The sequence below is a fragment of the Calliphora vicina genome, chromosome 1 (assembly GCF_958450345.1).
Source record: "Calliphora vicina chromosome 1, idCalVici1.1, whole genome shotgun sequence".
In the NCBI taxonomy this organism is placed as follows: Eukaryota; Metazoa; Arthropoda; class Insecta; order Diptera; family Calliphoridae; genus Calliphora; species Calliphora vicina.
The window spans coordinates 100,250,416-100,268,768 of NC_088780.1; the positions used below are offsets into that span (position 1 = coordinate 100,250,416).

The window sequence follows — 18,353 nt, forward strand, 5'->3', positions numbered from 1 at the left end:
GTTAATAAAAATATCAAATGAGATTATATTACTCTTTAGTTGCCACTTACCTGTGTACGCTCCTGCAATTTGTTGACCATTCAGGGAATATCAGTGGTTGTAGCTGTTATTGTCATTTTCGGTATAGCTGTTATTGTTGTTAAGCCATCAACATCATTTGTTGGTCGGCGGTATCTTTAACACCATATAACCTTTAATAGTGCTCAATTTAATGTGTGTGGCTGTGTGTGGTGCGAGTTTGTGTATTAACGTTTTTTTTACTTACAGAACGACCAGATACATATTGGATGCAAAACAAACTCATAAATTTCTTTTAAGATGACTGTTTGTTCCACTATTTCAAAGATAAGCTATTGTTATTGGATACTTTTTGCATAGTTTTGCCCAAAAACAAAGATATGGCACAGAATTGGAAGGATGAGGCAAAGTGGAAGAGGATGAATATATTCAGTTAAAAGTATGTTTAACAATAAATGGTTGTGTTACAGTTACAGTTCAAAATTTATTGTTTGAAATTAATCGTTGGCCCATTATGCGAGTACCAGTGCTAATACAGCCAACAATGAAGATAGAGATGAAAAGAAGAGCGAGTTATTCAGCAGCTACTCCTACTATTTGCTGTTAGATGTTGGTTGTTTGTGGTGTAGCTGTTGTTATTCCTATCAATTGTACTATATCTATGAAATGTATACAATTTCTTTATTTAGAGTACATAAAAAAATCTATAAAGAAATTTTTTGTTTTTTTTTTAAATATATAATAATGTTTTTTTTTTATTTTTCAGTTTTTATAATAAAAAAAATGTACAGTGATGTTTAATTTTCGAAATAGAAGACTTTGAAGACTTGTATATATATAAAAAAAATTATAGTAGTACATATGTATGTATTAAGAAATTTAAATTCGTCTTAACTGAAGAAATACATGATTTTGACCAAATTGTTTTTGCTTGTGATTTTTTATAATAATTTATAAATTATAATAATAAACAGACTTAAATTAATTAAAATTTTGAAAAATTTTTAAGTTTTTTTTTAAATTCTTTTTACCAAGAATTCGTTTAATACAAAAATATTCTTAAATTAAAATTCCATTTCTTTAAAAGAATTTTCATTGCAGTTATCAACGTTTAACTCATTATTCATTTCACATGTTTGCATTTCTCTATTTCTCTCTCTCTCTTTCGTGTGGGAAATACCAGTACATTATTGTTAAATTCTATTTGGATTTATTATATTTCAACTTCAGTATTTCATTTGTTTTGGATTTTGTAACGTGTTATATATATAATTTCTTAGTCTCTTTAATACCAGCTACGACTCCGTATATATAAGACATTTTTTACCTTTACCCACCGATGCGATAGCATTGAAATTGGGACTCCAACTAACTGCATTGACCGCCGAGCTGTGAAAAAATCCAGAACCAGAACTTTTTTGTTTAAGTATTTTATTTATTTTTTTTGGTAGATGTAGTAGTAGAGGGTGTGTGTATTTAGGAAGAAGCGTGTAGAGAAAAAAGAAAAAAAATAAAAGCAAAAATGCAAAAACCAAAAAAAAATTGTTGTGAATTTGGAAAAAGATTATATACAATAAAGGATAGATGTGGACAGGATTGAAATAAAAGCAAGCAATTTAATGTTAATAGTGTGCAATAAACAAAATAATAATATGTCATTGTAATAAGGTACTGAGGAAAAAATGCCTTCCTGATCTAATGGAAATGCTACTAAGTATTATCCATTCAGATTTCAAGCCTGAATGGAAATTCAACAATTAATAAACGTCCTTCTAACGACAATTGAATCTATGCTTTGGATCGACACTAGACTCACTCCTATCTCTCCAAATTATGTTACACTCAGATAATAAAAAGAGGTTCATAGACCTGCTAGACTTAAAGATTTGTCAACAATGTTGGTGATTTTGAAGGGTCAATGAAAGGGCATTTGCCAAAATTGCCAATATTTTAAAATATTTCGGGGATTTGATAACAATAAATTACCAATAACAGAACCTGATTTCATGTTCTTTGGATAGAGATCGAAAAATTTTCCATATAAAACTGAAAGGATCGAACAAACTTCTATAGGAAACTGTAACGATCCAACAATTTTCGATAGAAACTGAAATAATCGAACAATTTTGTATAGAACACTGGAACGATCGAACAATTTTTATAGAAAAATTAAATGGTCAAAAAAATTTCTATCAAAAACGGATAGGGTTAAACAATTTGCTATAGGAACTGAAACGATCGAACAATCTTTTATAGTAAACTGAAACGATCGAACAATTTTTATAGAAATTGAAACCGGCAATAATTTTTTTAAGAATACTGAACGAATTAACAATTTTCTATAGAAAACTGAAAAGATTGAACAATCTTCTACAGAAAAATTAAGCGATCAAACAATTTTCTATGGAAACTGAAACGATCGAACAATTTTCTAATGAAACTGAAAATATCGAAAATTTTCTATAGAAACTATCGAAAATGGAAACGGTTGAGCAATTTTCTATAGAACACTGAAGCGATCGAACAATTTTCTATCGAAAATGCATACTGTCGAACAATTTTCTATAGAAACTGAAAAGATCGAACAATTTTGTATAGAACACTGAAACGATCGAACAATTTTTATAGAAAACTGAAATGATCAAACAATTTTCTATCGAAAACGTATACGGTCAAACAATTTGTTATATGAACGATCGAACAATCTTCTATAGTAACCTGAATCGATCGAACAATTTTCTATTGAACACTGAAACGATAGAACAATTTTTATAGAAACCGATTTAAAAATGTTCTATAGAAAACTGTAAAGATCGAACAATCTCCTACAGAAAAATTAAGCGATCAAACAATTTTCTATAGAAACTGAAACCATCAAACAATTTTCTATCGAAAATGGATACGATCGAACAATTTCCGAAATAAACTGAAAAGATCGAACTATTTTCTGTAGAAAACTGAAAAGAATGACAAATTTTTTATAGAAAATTGTAGCGATCAAACCATTTTCTAGAGGAACTGAAACGATTGAACCATTTTCTGTAGAAAACTGAAAAGATTGGAAAATTGTTCGATCGGTACAATTTTCTATAGAAAATTTGTCAATCTTTTCAGTTTTCTACTGAAACGATCGAACAATCTTTTAAGGAAAGTTAATCGATCGGAAAAATGTTTAAAGAAAACTTAAACGATAGAACAATTGTATATAGAAAACAAAACCGATTGAAGAAAACTGATTTGCTATAGAAAACTGATCGAACAATTTTCTAAAGAAAACGAATGGATTGCAATTTTTTTTAAAAGAAAATGGAAAAATTTTAGAAAACTAATCGAAAAACAATTTACTATGTATAAAAAACTGAAAGTATTAAAGAATTTTTTATATAATACGGAAAATCGGTGATAATGGATACAATTTTTTGAGTTAAAATCAGTTTTCATAACTTTAATACGTCTTAAGATGTCAAGAAATTTTATTTTTGAAGGACGAATATGAAATTTATTCATTACATGTCAAGTTGGGGCTTTCTAGATGATGATCCTTCAATTCCTTGCTTTGAATGTTCAAAAAGTCCTTGTTTAAAGAATGAATCATGTTTGAATATTGCTTTTCATTTCAGATTAGTTGACACTAGACCATTTTTAATTGAAATTGAGAACAATATATATGATATTGAGAAAATTCCAAAGAAGTTGAGAACTTCAATTTTAAATTGAGAAAATTCCGAATGAAAATTGAGAAATTCGATTTGAAATTGAGAAAAATTCAATATTTAGCTTTTTATCTCAGTTAAAATTAATTTTTACACGTCTAAATGTCTCACAAAGCTCAAGCATTTCGTAGTTCTTTGGGAGTAGGTCAATGATTTCCTTAAAAAGAGGGGATATTAGACTAACTAATAGAGAAGTTTTAATTGGAAATTCAATCTAAATTACTTTAGTTTAAGGTACTTAATGCAACACATAATAATAATTTGTACACAGTAGTTCGAACAAACAAAGCTTAATAATTTTAAGGTAAAACAATAAGAAAAACTTTGGAGTGTAACTTACGCATGTCCTTTTAATTCAGCCTCTAAATGACCCATAATATTCCAAATGTAAATGGCACCATCCGCTGAGCCACACGCTATCTTCGTGGCATTCATATTAAAAGAGGCACGCGCCCAATCACAGCTTAGTTTGAAGTGTTCATCGCTAAAAATAAGAATAATAAATAACAAAGTTAAAATAAGGAAGTTATGTAATAAATTCTATAAAAAAAAACTTACGAAAATGTGGAAATAATTTGATTTTTACGTAAATCTAAAAGTTTTATAGTATCATCACGTGTTGAACATATGAGGTAATTGCAATCTGTTAAAGAAGAATTTTTAATGCAAATTTGGTTAAATATTGTTAGGTAATTTAGTAACCAACCTTTTGACAAATCCAATGAGGTAATTTTAGCATTCATCAAGACATCATCGGCCTGTTTTTCCGTACGTATATCCCAAAACCGTATCTTCTTGTCGTAGTGACCACTTATGATTGTCGAACCTAAACTATCGGTGGTAACGAGATCATTACAGCTGGAACCGGCAAATTTCGTCTCTATACATGCTATACTACGCAAGTCCCAAATTTTTAAGGTTCTATCGTGACTGCCGGTCACAACTTTAACCGGCTCTTGCAGATATTTCGCTGCCATTACCTTTCCACTATGGCCAGTTAAAGTGTGCTGGAATTAGAAGAGGCAAAAAACGAGATAATTAATAGACATACAAATTTATGGGAATTGTTTTTAATAATCTCTTAATATTTATAATACAGATTTGATAATGTGCATGAGAAAGACTGATTCTTAAAACAAATGCAATTTTTTTGATGTCTTTTCAAAATTTGCTTCGAAGGACCATAAACTCACAGATATGAGGAGCATATTTTAGATAAATTTAATTACAAAACCTTTTTTTTAAATTTAGGAATTATCTAAAATTCTCTAAGTTTCAAAAGTGTATTTTAGAATTATGAATTTTATAACATGGCTTATAGCTAGCGAGCTAGCTGTTGTATGTATTAATACAACAGGAAATTAATCAGCGCTCTAGTTGTAACAGTCTCAAACTGTGTTGAACAAACATTTATATACTAACACCCAAGCTTCTACATAAATGTATCCGTACAACCAAACTTCGAAGAAGTGTTAGATGAAAAATTGGATTTTAATCGCAATTCAACAATTTCACATAGTGCAACATAACAAAAACACGCTCACAATTGCCACAGACTCCCATTCATACAAATACTCCCAATATATATGTACACATGGCCACAAAAATTCAATGGAAATTATTTATGAGTATGTGGATGATATCATGATGATGGCATGATTACATTTCGTGTTAACATTTTTAAATTATTAGTAAAGTAGTAAATATGTTCATTTTTTTTTCTTAATTTTATTTGTTTGTGGTTTAAGTGTGTTTTTTGGATTGTTTGGTAGAAAATCGTTGTAAAAAAAAACGAAACAACTTTTTCCAATAACATTTTTATAGAAGACTTTTCATTTAATTTGTGTGTGTGGATTTCCTCTTTAATGAATGAAAATCCTCAATTGCACAAAAAGGTTAATTAGTATTCTCCCCTTTGTTGGTATTACATTGTTGTGATTTTTTTCCTCAAAAGTGTAACATTTAAGGTCAAAACAATAATTAACATTTAAAATTCCTTACACTTGTTGAAAAAAAAAATATTTATGAATTAAAAAGATCATCTATTTTCTTTGATTTTAAAAGCAGAAGTCTTTGTTTTGATTTAATTATGTTTAAAGCGGGTCTGTTAAGATTTTTTGGAAAATTTTGTTTTTTAAATCTACTTTTAATTAGGTTTGTTTTTTCATTTGTTTGCTATAATTATAGAAAATTAATCAATCACGAACAAATATATCTTTTTTGGGAAAAAACGAAAGGAAACTTCTATGGTAATATAAACAATCAAGTGGTTTAAAACAAATATTTAATTATAGTTCTCTAAAAAAAGACATGTAGACGTTACCTGAAAGTTAAATATAGTTTCTTTAAAAAATCAACTTTTTCAATTAATATTCGAAAGAAAAGATTGTCAAAATACAAAGGTTAAATAACCCATGTATCGATAGAACCAACACGCAGAGAAAAAACATGGTTCGACATGGTTATTTTAATTTAATTTCAACAATATTTCAGTTACTGTAAACATTTTCATCGCAATTATAAATTTGAGTATGTTTCACCAAAACATAATTAAAATTTTTCAAAGGAGGCAAGGTTTGTGGAGCTTGTGAAGAGTAAATATACAGCCCAATTATGAATAAAAATTCCCCCGGAGTTTTTTCCCTTTTCTCATTTTTCCTATTCAAATTCAATGGAAAAAAACTTCCGGGGAATAAACTCCCGCGGAATTTTTTATTCATAATTGGACTGATATGCACTATAAGTATGTATTTGGTATTGGTGAAAACCTTACGTCTTGGAGATTGATATTTTAGTGAAATGAAATAATTTTATGAAATTTTCGGACTTCATTTACCTTAAAAACTTATAATTAAAATATGGTGATTTTCCGTGAAAAAAAATATAAAATTTTAATTCATGTAAAATTTCAACGGTTAAAGCTATCATTACAAAATTTGAAACTAATCTAGATCCAAATGTCCTTAAATGAATTGCATTATAATTTTTGACATATTTTATTTTCAAATACTGAAATTCCTAAAACGGGGAACATGTGTTCCAAAAACTAAATTTTTGTGACGTTATTTACGTTTTTACAGTTTTTTACTCAAACATTTTTTTTAAATTTACCAAGTTTGGAGAGGTTTGGTGGGGACTATGTCCGCTTAAGTGAGCCTTATTTTACTTTGCACGCTTTTGCATTAAGTTCTCTTTTCGGATCATATGGAAAATGATCTACAAACGAAAAAATATAGGGACATTTTTGGGAAAAAACGTAAAAAACACAGCCCATAAAAAAATCAATAAATAAACCTAAATATCTCTTCAACTAAAAGAGATAACCTTTAATTCTGAAATAAAGTAATAATCTATAATCTATATGTAAGTGTATTTTTTGTAGATCATTTTAAGGACTATTTATATTTTAAATTTCAGCTCATTCGAATCACAAATGGATTTTTGGCGATTTTTTTAAAAAAAATTGAGACACGAGGTGACCAATATTGAGGGGCCACTTACTGGCCCCTATTACCCCAGAAAGGTGCACAACTGTAAATAAATTTGAAGAAACTTCACCTCCTACCGTGTGATATTTAGTAGCAATATTTCCAATAGCTCCCGAGATACCGAATTATTCCCAAAAAAAATTTCTAAACCACTGTGTGACGCTTACCAAGGAAATAACATCATTACTATTAAATGGTAACCTATTATGAAAATATATATCTTGATGAAGAATTGTACAGTGTACAGAAGGGTAAAAGAAAAATTTAGTCATGATGAAGACCACTATGTACTCATAATTTGCTGGAGTCTTATTTATCGAATAGACTTTTCAGAGTTAAATACAATGATTATGTGACGAGAGAATACAAGATTGGAGGTGGCGTTCCACAGGGAAGTGTACTAGGACCTACGCTATATTCGATTTACACCTCCGACAACATTTTCTGATGATACCGCCATTATTAGCTCAGACGAAACCCCACTCATGGCATCTAGTCAACTACAGAATTACCTCGTACGTGTGGAGTCATGGTTGAAAAACTGGCGAATAAAGGTAAATGAGCTGAAAAGTAAACATGTTACGTTCGCTCTAAGGAGAGGAAATTGCCCACCTGTCACACTCAACAACGTTAATATACCGCAGTCTGATTATGTCACCTACCTTGGTATTCATCTAGATAGACGGTTTACTTGCCGCCGACACATAGAAACCAAGAGACTTCACATAAAGTTAAAAGACTCTAGCTTTCATTGGTTAATCAGTGACCAATCAAAATTAAGCATTGAATATAAAGTCATCCTGTATAAGACCGTTTTAAAACCAATTTGGACATATGGAATTTAATTATGGGGAATGGCTAGCAACAATCTAAATTTCTTAGGACCATGACGGGACCACCATGGTACATAAGAAATGAAAACATCAACATTATGTCATTTGGTATTATGGCGCACATTCGTTGCTTACAACCTTAGACCTGCATAAAATTAACGAAAATATTTCAGTTAGTGGTATCCAAGGGTATATATAAGTTTGTCATTCCGTTTGTAATTTCTACATTTTTAATTTGCGACCCCACAAAGTATATAGCTATGTATGTATATTCTGGATCGTTATAGATAGCGAAGTCGATATAGCCACGTCCGTCTGTATGTTGAAATCAACTTTCCGTAGCCCCTAAATAACTTATATACATGATTCATACATCAATATGTCGGGAATTCTTCTCGGTTGCTATTTAAAATCAACAAAATCGGCACACAAATAACTGAGTTATAAGGAAAAAAACCGGAAAATCTCGATTTTTGGCCTATTTTGTATGTATATCTGGATTACTAAGTCATTAATATAGACAATATGGATATCTAATGATAGATATTTTAAAGTTCATTGCAACGATGTATATAAAAAAATATATTTTAACTCGAATTTTTTTTTCATCAAAATTATTTTTGTTATAAATTAATTTTCCAAAAAAAAAAATTTTTAAAAATGAAAAAAAAATTTGATAATTGGAAAAACTTTTTAAAAACAAAATTAAAAAATAATTTCGAAAAGAAAAAAATTAAAATAACTTTTTTATAAAAAAATTTAGAAAAAAAAATTTAAATTTTGTTTACCTAAAAATATTTAAAAAAAAATTATTTTTAAGTATAACTTGATCCGGCACAGCCGAATATAGCTCTTACTTGTTTTAATTTTATTTGCAGTGTCGAAAGCAAAATTGTGTTCGTTGAAAAATTCGATGCACAACGAAATTTTCGACAGCGATGCCAACTTATAATACGAATTTTACATTCGATAGGCAACGAATATCGTTTGTCGAATGCAACTCATAATAGGGGCCGATATCTGCATATGGCGAGCAAGGCAAAGGAAGATAGCTTCCATTTTCTCTATTAGTGCCTTGCAATTGCACTCGATTATTTGATTTCATCTAAAATCTAAAAGAAATTGATATACTAAAATTAATAAAGATCAGACATTGTGAAATTCACGAATTCTCTCAATTAATCACTATGGATCAGCAATATTGATCAAGGGATCTTTGTTTTTTATCATACAATACCAAATTGTTCATAGTTAATCGGCCTATTCACTTGATCGCATTAAGAAAATCCCGATTCACGTTGACCTATAATTGAATGAATATAAATGGCAAATAAGAAATAAAAAAGGGAAAACAACGAAGCTTGACACTACTCCTGAATTAATATTGAATTCATTTCATAAGATCCAAACTACACTAACTCCTATAGTTCGATCATTGAGAATGATCGTTATGAAATGAGACATACATATAACTCAAGCCAATATGTTTTGAGAGAAGTTCGCCAGGGAAAACTTTCTATCAAACACCATAGAAATATCTCCATCCAACACTTTTCTTAGAACAAAATAGTTGATGGAACGACAAAAAGTTTTCATTAGAAAGCGTATACTATAGTACATATCTGCATTGGAATTGTTAGTGGCTGATAATTTCCAGGGTTTATGTGGGTTTATATAAACAACATTTTAGTAGGATATTCAATAGCAAGGTACTACAACATAATAAAAAAATAACTTTTTGTTTGGAGCTTTAAACTAATTTTTAAAAGTCCTCTTTAATAAATCAAATAACAGATCTTTAAATCTAAAAAAGAAAATTAGTAAAATATTTGCATTTAACCCATCGACAACTTTCGCACAACCACTTTGAAAAAACCAGAAACTCTAACTATAATCAAACCATTTACATACTCGTAAGTACTTCTAAAAAACAGTAAAGTTATTGTGATATAATCTTAATAATTAAATAGATACTTTTCTGTGTTAAGCTAAAATTTGGCGAATCACCAAAAACCAAAAAAAAGCAACAGACGGACACACCAACAAATGTCAGCCGACAGACAAATCCAGTACAATGTGATTTATGATGAAGTTTAATTTAGCGCTTTAGTTGTGTGCAAAACTCAAGAATAAAAATAAAGACTCAACAAAAACAGAAAAGATCTTTTTTCAGTGATTATTACGGGTGTTGGTTTGATAACATTTTAACTTTTCTTTAACATTATTATTTTTTTTTTGTTCAAGATTTTTATATTCTTTGGGTGTTAAAAAGGTAATTCAATGCTGTCTGTGCTGCTCTTTGTTTTCATTATTTTGGCTGTCTGTATATTTTTATTTTAAAATTTTTTTATTTTCATATCATCATCACACTTCCAGAGGCTAAAGGCGTGTGTTAAGATTTTTGGGTCAATATTAAAGTATAAAGTTACTCACTTCACTCATTCAAAGAATTTTTTGCTATTTTTCTCTTTTATTTTGAAGAAAAATAAAACAAAATACAACACAATTTATGGCGTGTCTATGTTAATGTTTAGATAATGTTTAACATAAATTTTATGACTGCATTTGCTGTTAATTTAATTAACAATTTGTTAATCGTCTGTTGAGTATAGAATAACATACACATATAAAAAAGAAACATTTAAATAAACATGTAACTAACTCTTTAGTTTAAATAAAGACGGCAAAATCCAGTTAAATTGTTTAAGTAAGGTTTTTCTTTTGCGCATTAGCAAATTGACAAGTTTCGATTGAAAGATACCGTTAAAATGTTGAATTTAAAAACATAAAGGTAAAGGCACTAAATAATTTTTAAAGGAAGTTAGAGTATTAGTATGTACTATTAAATTTCCGGTTGTGGCATGAACTATTTAATGGAGAGGATTTTTATATATTGATCAAAATCCCCAATTACCAAAGATGGCTATCTTTACCTCTAAAATATCCTTACAGTTTTTCGAAAATACTGCAGCTACCGTTACCGCCAAAATACAGTTACTGATATAATCGTAAAACCGTTCCATAAATAATTTAAAATCGGTAGCCAATCCAAAAGCAATCCATCAGCGACAATTACATCCTCTCAGATGCACGGTTTGGTGGCTGATAGTCCATATTTTTTTTGGGAAACCAGAAACCGATTCCGGCATGATATATAAAAATTGAATGCATAGTCTTTGAAAATCTGAAAAATATGCCTATGGGTTATATTCAAATATATTGGAAAAATTACTAAGGAAGTATATTAAACTACAGAACTGCTAGACAAATTAGAAGATTGGTGATGTCGAGATATGAAAGTCCCCAAAAGAGACTATGAGAATCAATTAAAGTAATGCTAGTGTTTGGACTGATGGATATCTCAAAAGAACATGGCATTAATCCAGCTAAAAAGTAAAAAAAAACAAGTAAGAATCTTTAAAACATTCCATAAATACGTGACAATAAAATATGTTTCTAATACAGGGGTTATATGAGGGGTATACCGATCCCCACAAAATATGGTAGAAAGATTTAAGTTCATATAAAACTTGTTTATGTACACAACAATTAAGAACAATCAAGTCTTTTTCTGACCTTGTATGGGGATTATCAGAATTGCCGCATAATAAAGATATTTATAAGAAGATCATTAACCAATATTGCCCATTTTCAATAACAAACAAACCTTAGCAACAGAGAGTATTTATGGAAAATTTCAATCCGGCTAGCTCTTTCGTTTTCAACAGACAGACAGATAACTGGAAAGATATGCGGTACACTTTGATATTTGTATTTATATTTTGATATTTGTATAAACGGTCGAAAACCGAGTTTTAGTACTTTTTTGTATTCCATATCCCAGAAATTTAAAATGGATTTTGGAAATTTGAACGTATAATTTACCCCTTATATATTGACCGCTATTTTTGGTACTTTTTTTTAAAGAAATCTTCTTTATTATAAAACCCCTCCATAAATAAATATTTTTATACCCTTCACATTCGTGAGAAGGGTATATATAAGTTTGTCATTCCGTTTGTAATTTCTACACAGGGAAAACAGATTCGATTTGTTGCCAATCGAATGATTCGGTTGCACACATAGAATTTTTCAGTTCTAACAACAGAAAGTCAGTTGATAATGAAGAATTTCAGTTGAGGCAACCAAACTTTAGTTGCCCCTTCCAAAATATTGTAGCCACAACTGTAAAATTCGATCACTAAGACAGAATCATTCGATTGGCAACAAATTCGGTTGCTATCACGAATCTGTTTTCTCTGTGTACATATTTTTGATTTCCGACCCTATAAAGTATATATATTCTGGATCCTTATAGATACCGGAGTCGATTAAGCCATGTCCGTCTGTCTGTCTGTCTGTTGAAATCAATTTTCTGAAGACCCCAGATATCTTCGGGATCCAAATCTTCAATAATTCTGTCAGACAGACTTTCGAGAAGTTTGCTATTTAAAATCAGCAAAATCGGTCCACAAATGGCTGAGATATGAGGAAAAAACCAGGACAACCTCGATTTTTGACCTATTTTTTACCTATATCTGGATTACTAAGACATTAACATAGACAATATGGATATCTAATGATAGATATTTCGAAGACATTTGTAACGACGTATATAAGACCATAGTAAGTTGGACCTACAATGAGTCAAAATCGGAAAAAATTTTAAATTTAAAAAAAAAAATTTAAAATAACAATTAGAAAAATTTTTTTTTCCAAAAAATTAAAAAAAAACAACTTTAAAAAAAAATTAATTTTGTTTTCCTAAAAATATTTAAAATTTTTATTTTGAAGTATAATTTGGTGAAGGCTATATAAGATTCGGCACGGCCGAATAAAGCAATCTTAATTGTTTTTTCTACAGAGGGACAAAAAATGTATCAAAACTGGTCAATTGGTTCCTGGACTAATTTTCCTTGCTAATTCGAAAGTGGATTTCTTTTAACTATCGAATTCGAAATCCGGCACATTAGTTTCAGATTTCGGTTTCAAATCAGACAAGTATATATCTACTTTAATAAAAATTGAGTGGTTAATAATGAAAATACGATAAAAGTGTTAAATATTTTTAAATAGGATCAACTATCCAATAGAGTTTTTAACTCTTTGTCGTCACACATTTTAATTTTAAATGTTGGTTCACCGTTGATGCTCATTCGTTTACTACTTAGATACAAGAAAATTGTGCAACGGACAAGGCTGTTAAAAAACTATGGCCGAATTTAATCGAATCCACAATCACCAGTAAAGGGGAAGATCTGCTGATAATACGAATTCCAATGATTTCAACCGATTTGCGCTTCGGTTTCAAGCGTACGTCTAGCTTCCACCATAATCATCATCAAGGCTCAAGGCCTATCGCTAAGTTTTGCTGGTTTGAATTTAGAAAAAGCCAGTTTTGCGCACGTCCTAAACGAAACCCAACTCGTTCCCACAAAAATATGGCCAAACAATCAAAGGTCTGCAGAAAAACTGATACCAATGTTATTAAACAGTAGCGGGGGAACTTGTCCGTTGATAGAAAACCTGGTTCAGGTAGAAGGAATGGTTCACATGATGTTTCTAAAGCAAATAAATAGAAAGCATTTTCCAAAGAACTCCCACCATTTCCGGAAGGAAAGCAGTCCGGTTAGGTCAGTACTCGGACTGTTGGGTACGAAAAGTTAAAACCAATACAGGTTTAAAAACATACAAAACTCAAAAAGCACGGAAATTGAAGTCAAATTTTATACAAAAAATATCTGTTGCATAACAGATGACGAAAAGTACATCTCGCAGCTTATTTTTCTGTTGCTGATGTTCGAGGGAAAAAGTTTAGGACCCAAGAGGACAAAATTTTTCCAAAAAGTTCATGGCATGGCAAGCAATATGCAGTTGCGGCATAATAAGACAAACATTTGTTACAAAGGGCTCTAAAAATACCTAAATTTACATCAGGGAATGTTTGCAGAAAAGTATGCTTCCATTCATAAGATTTCTTAATGTGTCAACTTATTTTTGGCCTGATTTGGCATCCTGTCACTATAGTAAGAAAGGTCTTGAGAGGTAAAAGAACAATAATGTGGTATTTGTACCAAGATAAGTAAATCCTCTAAACTGGCTGGAGCTAAGGCCAGTGGAGAGATATTGGGCTGTTGTTAAAAGAGAATTTGTCAATCACAGTCCTTAGTACATGCCGAGTATTGTTAAAGCCGCTAGTTAAACTATAATTTTTCAATATTCTATTAAATCTTTTAAATAATGCCCTATGAAGTTATATTATGAATTGGCTCTAACTAGACAAAAAAGTATTAATTTTGGTTCCATACTACAGATGCTTAACATAAGAAGATTTTCTTGGAATTTGTACAATATAATAATAAGAAGATAAGAACTTTTGTCAGATCCGTTTCTTGTACTAATAAAGTTAGGCAAAATATCGTTTACTACTTGAAGTTTACCACGATCCAATAGGCTTATCAGTTTCGTAAATTTAACAAAGATTTTATTTTAACCACAAACACAAAAAAAAATCGTATATTTTATCTAACAAATATTCCCAAAGCAATAAGGAAATAACAATTGTTTTCACATTTCAGTCAGCAATTATAAGCTAAACGCCATCACGTGATATTTGTTTTGTTATCTACACAATGCACGGAAAATCTCATAATAATTCTGGAAAATACTTTAACACAAATGACACACAACATTCCCTCGAAAGATCTACAAAAGTTTATGTTCTTTTTTTTTAATAAAAATTTACTTTTTGGTAATAAAATACTTTAGCCACCCCTAAAAGAATTTTCTTAATTATGCTCTTAAACCACTCATTAACCAGTTAAAGCTAGTCATAAAAAAATGGTTTGTTTGTTGGTAAGTTTTAATAAATTCACATTAAATAATGCCTTTTGGGCGAAATAACAATTGCAGTGCAGGGAAACAGAAAAAAATATTTAATTAAAACAGTGATTATGCTGCAGTTATAACCAGCCAATTTAAACATGTAATAGTGTTTAAATGTGTGTGAGGAGGATATGAAGATAGTGTGTATGTGTGTGTGTTAATACCATTTATGGTCACATGTATGGGCTCTGATAAAGATTCGTGACTTAAAACGCGTGAGAATTTATTCATTTTTTTTTTTGTTTTTTTACTTTTAGCTTGTTTGTGTTAACAAAAATCATCATCATCATTCATTCACCTCTAACTTATAAACTAAGTAAAATATGCTGCTACTGCTGCCACTAACAAAATTATATTTATACCCGCCTGTATTTGAGTAGCAGGGTGTTAAAGTTTAATTCTTAGAAGCTATTAATTTTGCGTTTTTTTTTAATATTTTGTTTTGTTCTGTTCTGTTTCGTTTTGTTAATATTTAGTTATGAATAAGATAAATGGCATTTTAAATGAGAGCTATTTGTTTTTATTTATATTTTGTTCGTATACCAAATGAAAACAAATAATTGGCAAATGTTATAGAAATAACCACCAATATTAACTACTGTTTGCTTAACAGCACCTTATTTTCTCGTAGATGGCCTACAGCATCTTCAAATGTTTAAACAGTGAACAGTGGCATGAATAGAGAATAATGTGGAGTATTTAATGTTTTAAATTTTTTCGTCATATCTCAGCCATTTGTGGACCGATGTTCTCGATTTTAAATAGCAACCGAGCCGGAAGAATTCCGGAGATATTGATGTATGACTCGTGTATGTAAGTTATTTGGGGGCTTCGGGAAGTTGATTTCAAGAGACAGCCGGACATGGCTTAATCGACTCCGCTATATATAAGGATCCAGAATATATATGCTTTATAGAGTCGGAAATGGCAAACGTATATATACTAGGGTATTCATTCGACTAATGATCGTTCGATTAATCGAATAATTTCTTACGAATAATTATTCGAACAATTTAAAAATGGCCATTTTCGAATAACGAATAATTCGAACAATTTTATGTAGAATAATCGAATAAAACGAATAAATGTTCATATATATTTAAATTTATAAAATTGCTTAAAATTTTTCATAATTCCAAATTTAACTAAGTAATAATGACTCAGAAAACTTGTATTGTTTCTGCAATTCGACAAATAACTAAAGACAAAGGGACTTTCGATCACCGTAGATGAGTGTTCCGATAGCTCCTTCTATAAATATATAAATATTACTGCAAGATGTTACAATTCTAAAAACAAATCTTTCAAAATTTTTAACTTAGCACTTGAACCAATGAAAATAAAAGGTACAGAATAAAATATTTCTTATTTAGCTGGCGAAATATTAGAAGAAACGCAATTAATAATCAAAATTTTAACTTAGATTAAAGTGGAGTTGAATGTGATGGAGAATGTTAATTTGAAACGGCCGTCGAAAGTGATATTGAGGATGACATTTATATTGATTACATTGAAATAGATGAAGGCCATGATCTTAAAATATATGTATATAAGTGATGTTATAAACCGCGTACGTAAGTGTTGCAAAATATTTCATAAATCGAATGATAAACACAAATATGGCAAACTAACGTTCCGTCCCCAAATGACAGGTTTTTCGTTACTGATCGGTGCCGTTTCGTTTCCAGTTTTCGTTGCCGATTACTGAAACGAACTTTTTTTCGGTGCAAATGTATGGAATTTCGTTTTCGGTGCCGATTACGGTGGTTGCGGAATCGTAGCTTTACCGGTTGTGTTGGGAGCTCTTTTGAAAATTCTTTCTATTTATTGGCTTTAGAAATATCATGCAAAAATTGAGCTTTCTAAAGTTAAATTTTTGCTTCAATCGTAGTTATTTTTAAAGACCAATTTAAGTAACATTTTAGCTCTAATCGTAGCTCTTTTTAAAGTTCAATCTTACTTTCTATCGTAGGCCTTTCTAAAGCAAAATTCAAGTAAAATTTTAGCTCCAATCGTAGGTCCCTCCAATGACCAATTTTGGTATCAATCATAGGACTTTCTAAAGTCCAATTTTCGTAAAATTTTAGTTCCGATCGTAGGTCTTTTTAAATTAGAATTTAAGTTTCAATCGCAGGCCTTTCTGAAGTAAAATTTTAGTACCAATCATAGGTCCTTTTAATGTAAAATTTTGTTTCAATCTTAGGTCTGTCTAAAGTTCAATTTTGATAAAATTTTAGTTCCGATCGTAAGTAATGACTTAACTAAAGTCAAATTATAGTTTCAATCGTAGGCTTTTCTAAAGCAGAATTTTAGTTCCAATCATAGGTGCTCTTAATGATCAGTTTTGATCATTATCAATCGTAGGTCTTCCTAAAGTCCAATTTTAGTAAAATTATAGTTCCCGTCATAGGGCCTTTTAAAGTAAAATTTTTATTTAAATCGTAGGGGTTTCTAAAGTCCAATATTGACTTCAACCGAGGGTCTTTTTAAATACAAATTTTAGCTTCAATCGTACGTCTTCAGTCGAACGCCTTTTCAAAGTCCAATTTCAGTTTCAATCTTTTTAAAGGCCAAGACAAATTTTAGTTTAATTAAATGCAATTCTAAAAAAAAGTGCATTACAAAACAAACATTTAAATTGTTTACCATCTAGATTACTTAAAAACACGTATGTTACAATTGTCTTCACGATAGATTACATAGGATGTATAAAGAGCACTAAAAAACCCATACGAGTCAAATGACCCAAAATATATAAATTGGAGTCAGCCAATTGATCAGACATTAGTTCTACGAATTGGTTAAATAAAATTTTAGAAAATATAATTAAAATTGCATAAAACTTATGCCAAAAATCGATACATAAATTTTAACTTTATTCGCAATTAAGCTTTCATCACAAAATAAAAATTTTTCTTCAACAATTTTAACTTGTTAGACTGTAACCAACCACTGTGCCCTTAAACCAAAATTGGTATAATCATCATCATCATCATTCACGTATGTACTTAAGTGTTAAAATGAAACCCAGCAGGCGTCATGTTAAGAAAATAAAAACGATTTTATTTTCATACTCCGTACTCGTATTCTATTTCATTTAATATCAACAAACAAAACATCATCTACACACTTCCCTCGATGCTTAAATATTGGTTCAAGTTATGACCTATAAATCGTTCGTTATGAACAACAACCAAAAAAAAAACCCACAAAATAATAATGATCATATAAACAAATCGTTAACAACTTGAACTTTATGTTAACGGTAAATTTTTTGGTGGCACTATTGGTTGATTCCCTCCAACAATCAATAAACCAAAAACCAATTAGCATATATCACAGATTGAATTCAAACTATTTTATTTAAAGAATTAGTTTATTAGCTATAGAAAATGTATCATATCTTACAAATTCTA

The 18,353-nt window shown here is 30.0% G+C and overlaps 1 protein-coding gene across 4 annotated transcripts in view; it reads right to left on the minus strand.

The window, feature by feature from the left end:
- Positions 1-434: 434 nt before the first annotated feature.
- Positions 435-18,353, minus strand: part of Atg16 (Autophagy-related 16) — a 307,007-nt gene continuing 289,088 nt past the window's right edge. For 2 of the 4 annotated variants that reach the window (XM_065515241.1, XM_065515244.1), the window contains exons 7-10: positions 4,438-4,738; positions 4,290-4,374; positions 4,072-4,215; positions 436-1,431 (exon numbers count right to left, since the gene is read on the minus strand). In XM_065515241.1, coding sequence (XP_065371313.1) covers positions 1,314-1,431; positions 4,072-4,215; positions 4,290-4,374; positions 4,438-4,738 — 648 coding nt within the window. In that variant the 3' untranslated portion in view covers positions 436-1,313. Of the gene's footprint in view, positions 1,432-4,071; positions 4,216-4,289; positions 4,375-4,437; positions 4,739-18,353 lie in introns of all 4 variants that reach the window. The other 2 variants (XM_065515242.1, XM_065515243.1) reach the window with 2 other exon arrangements.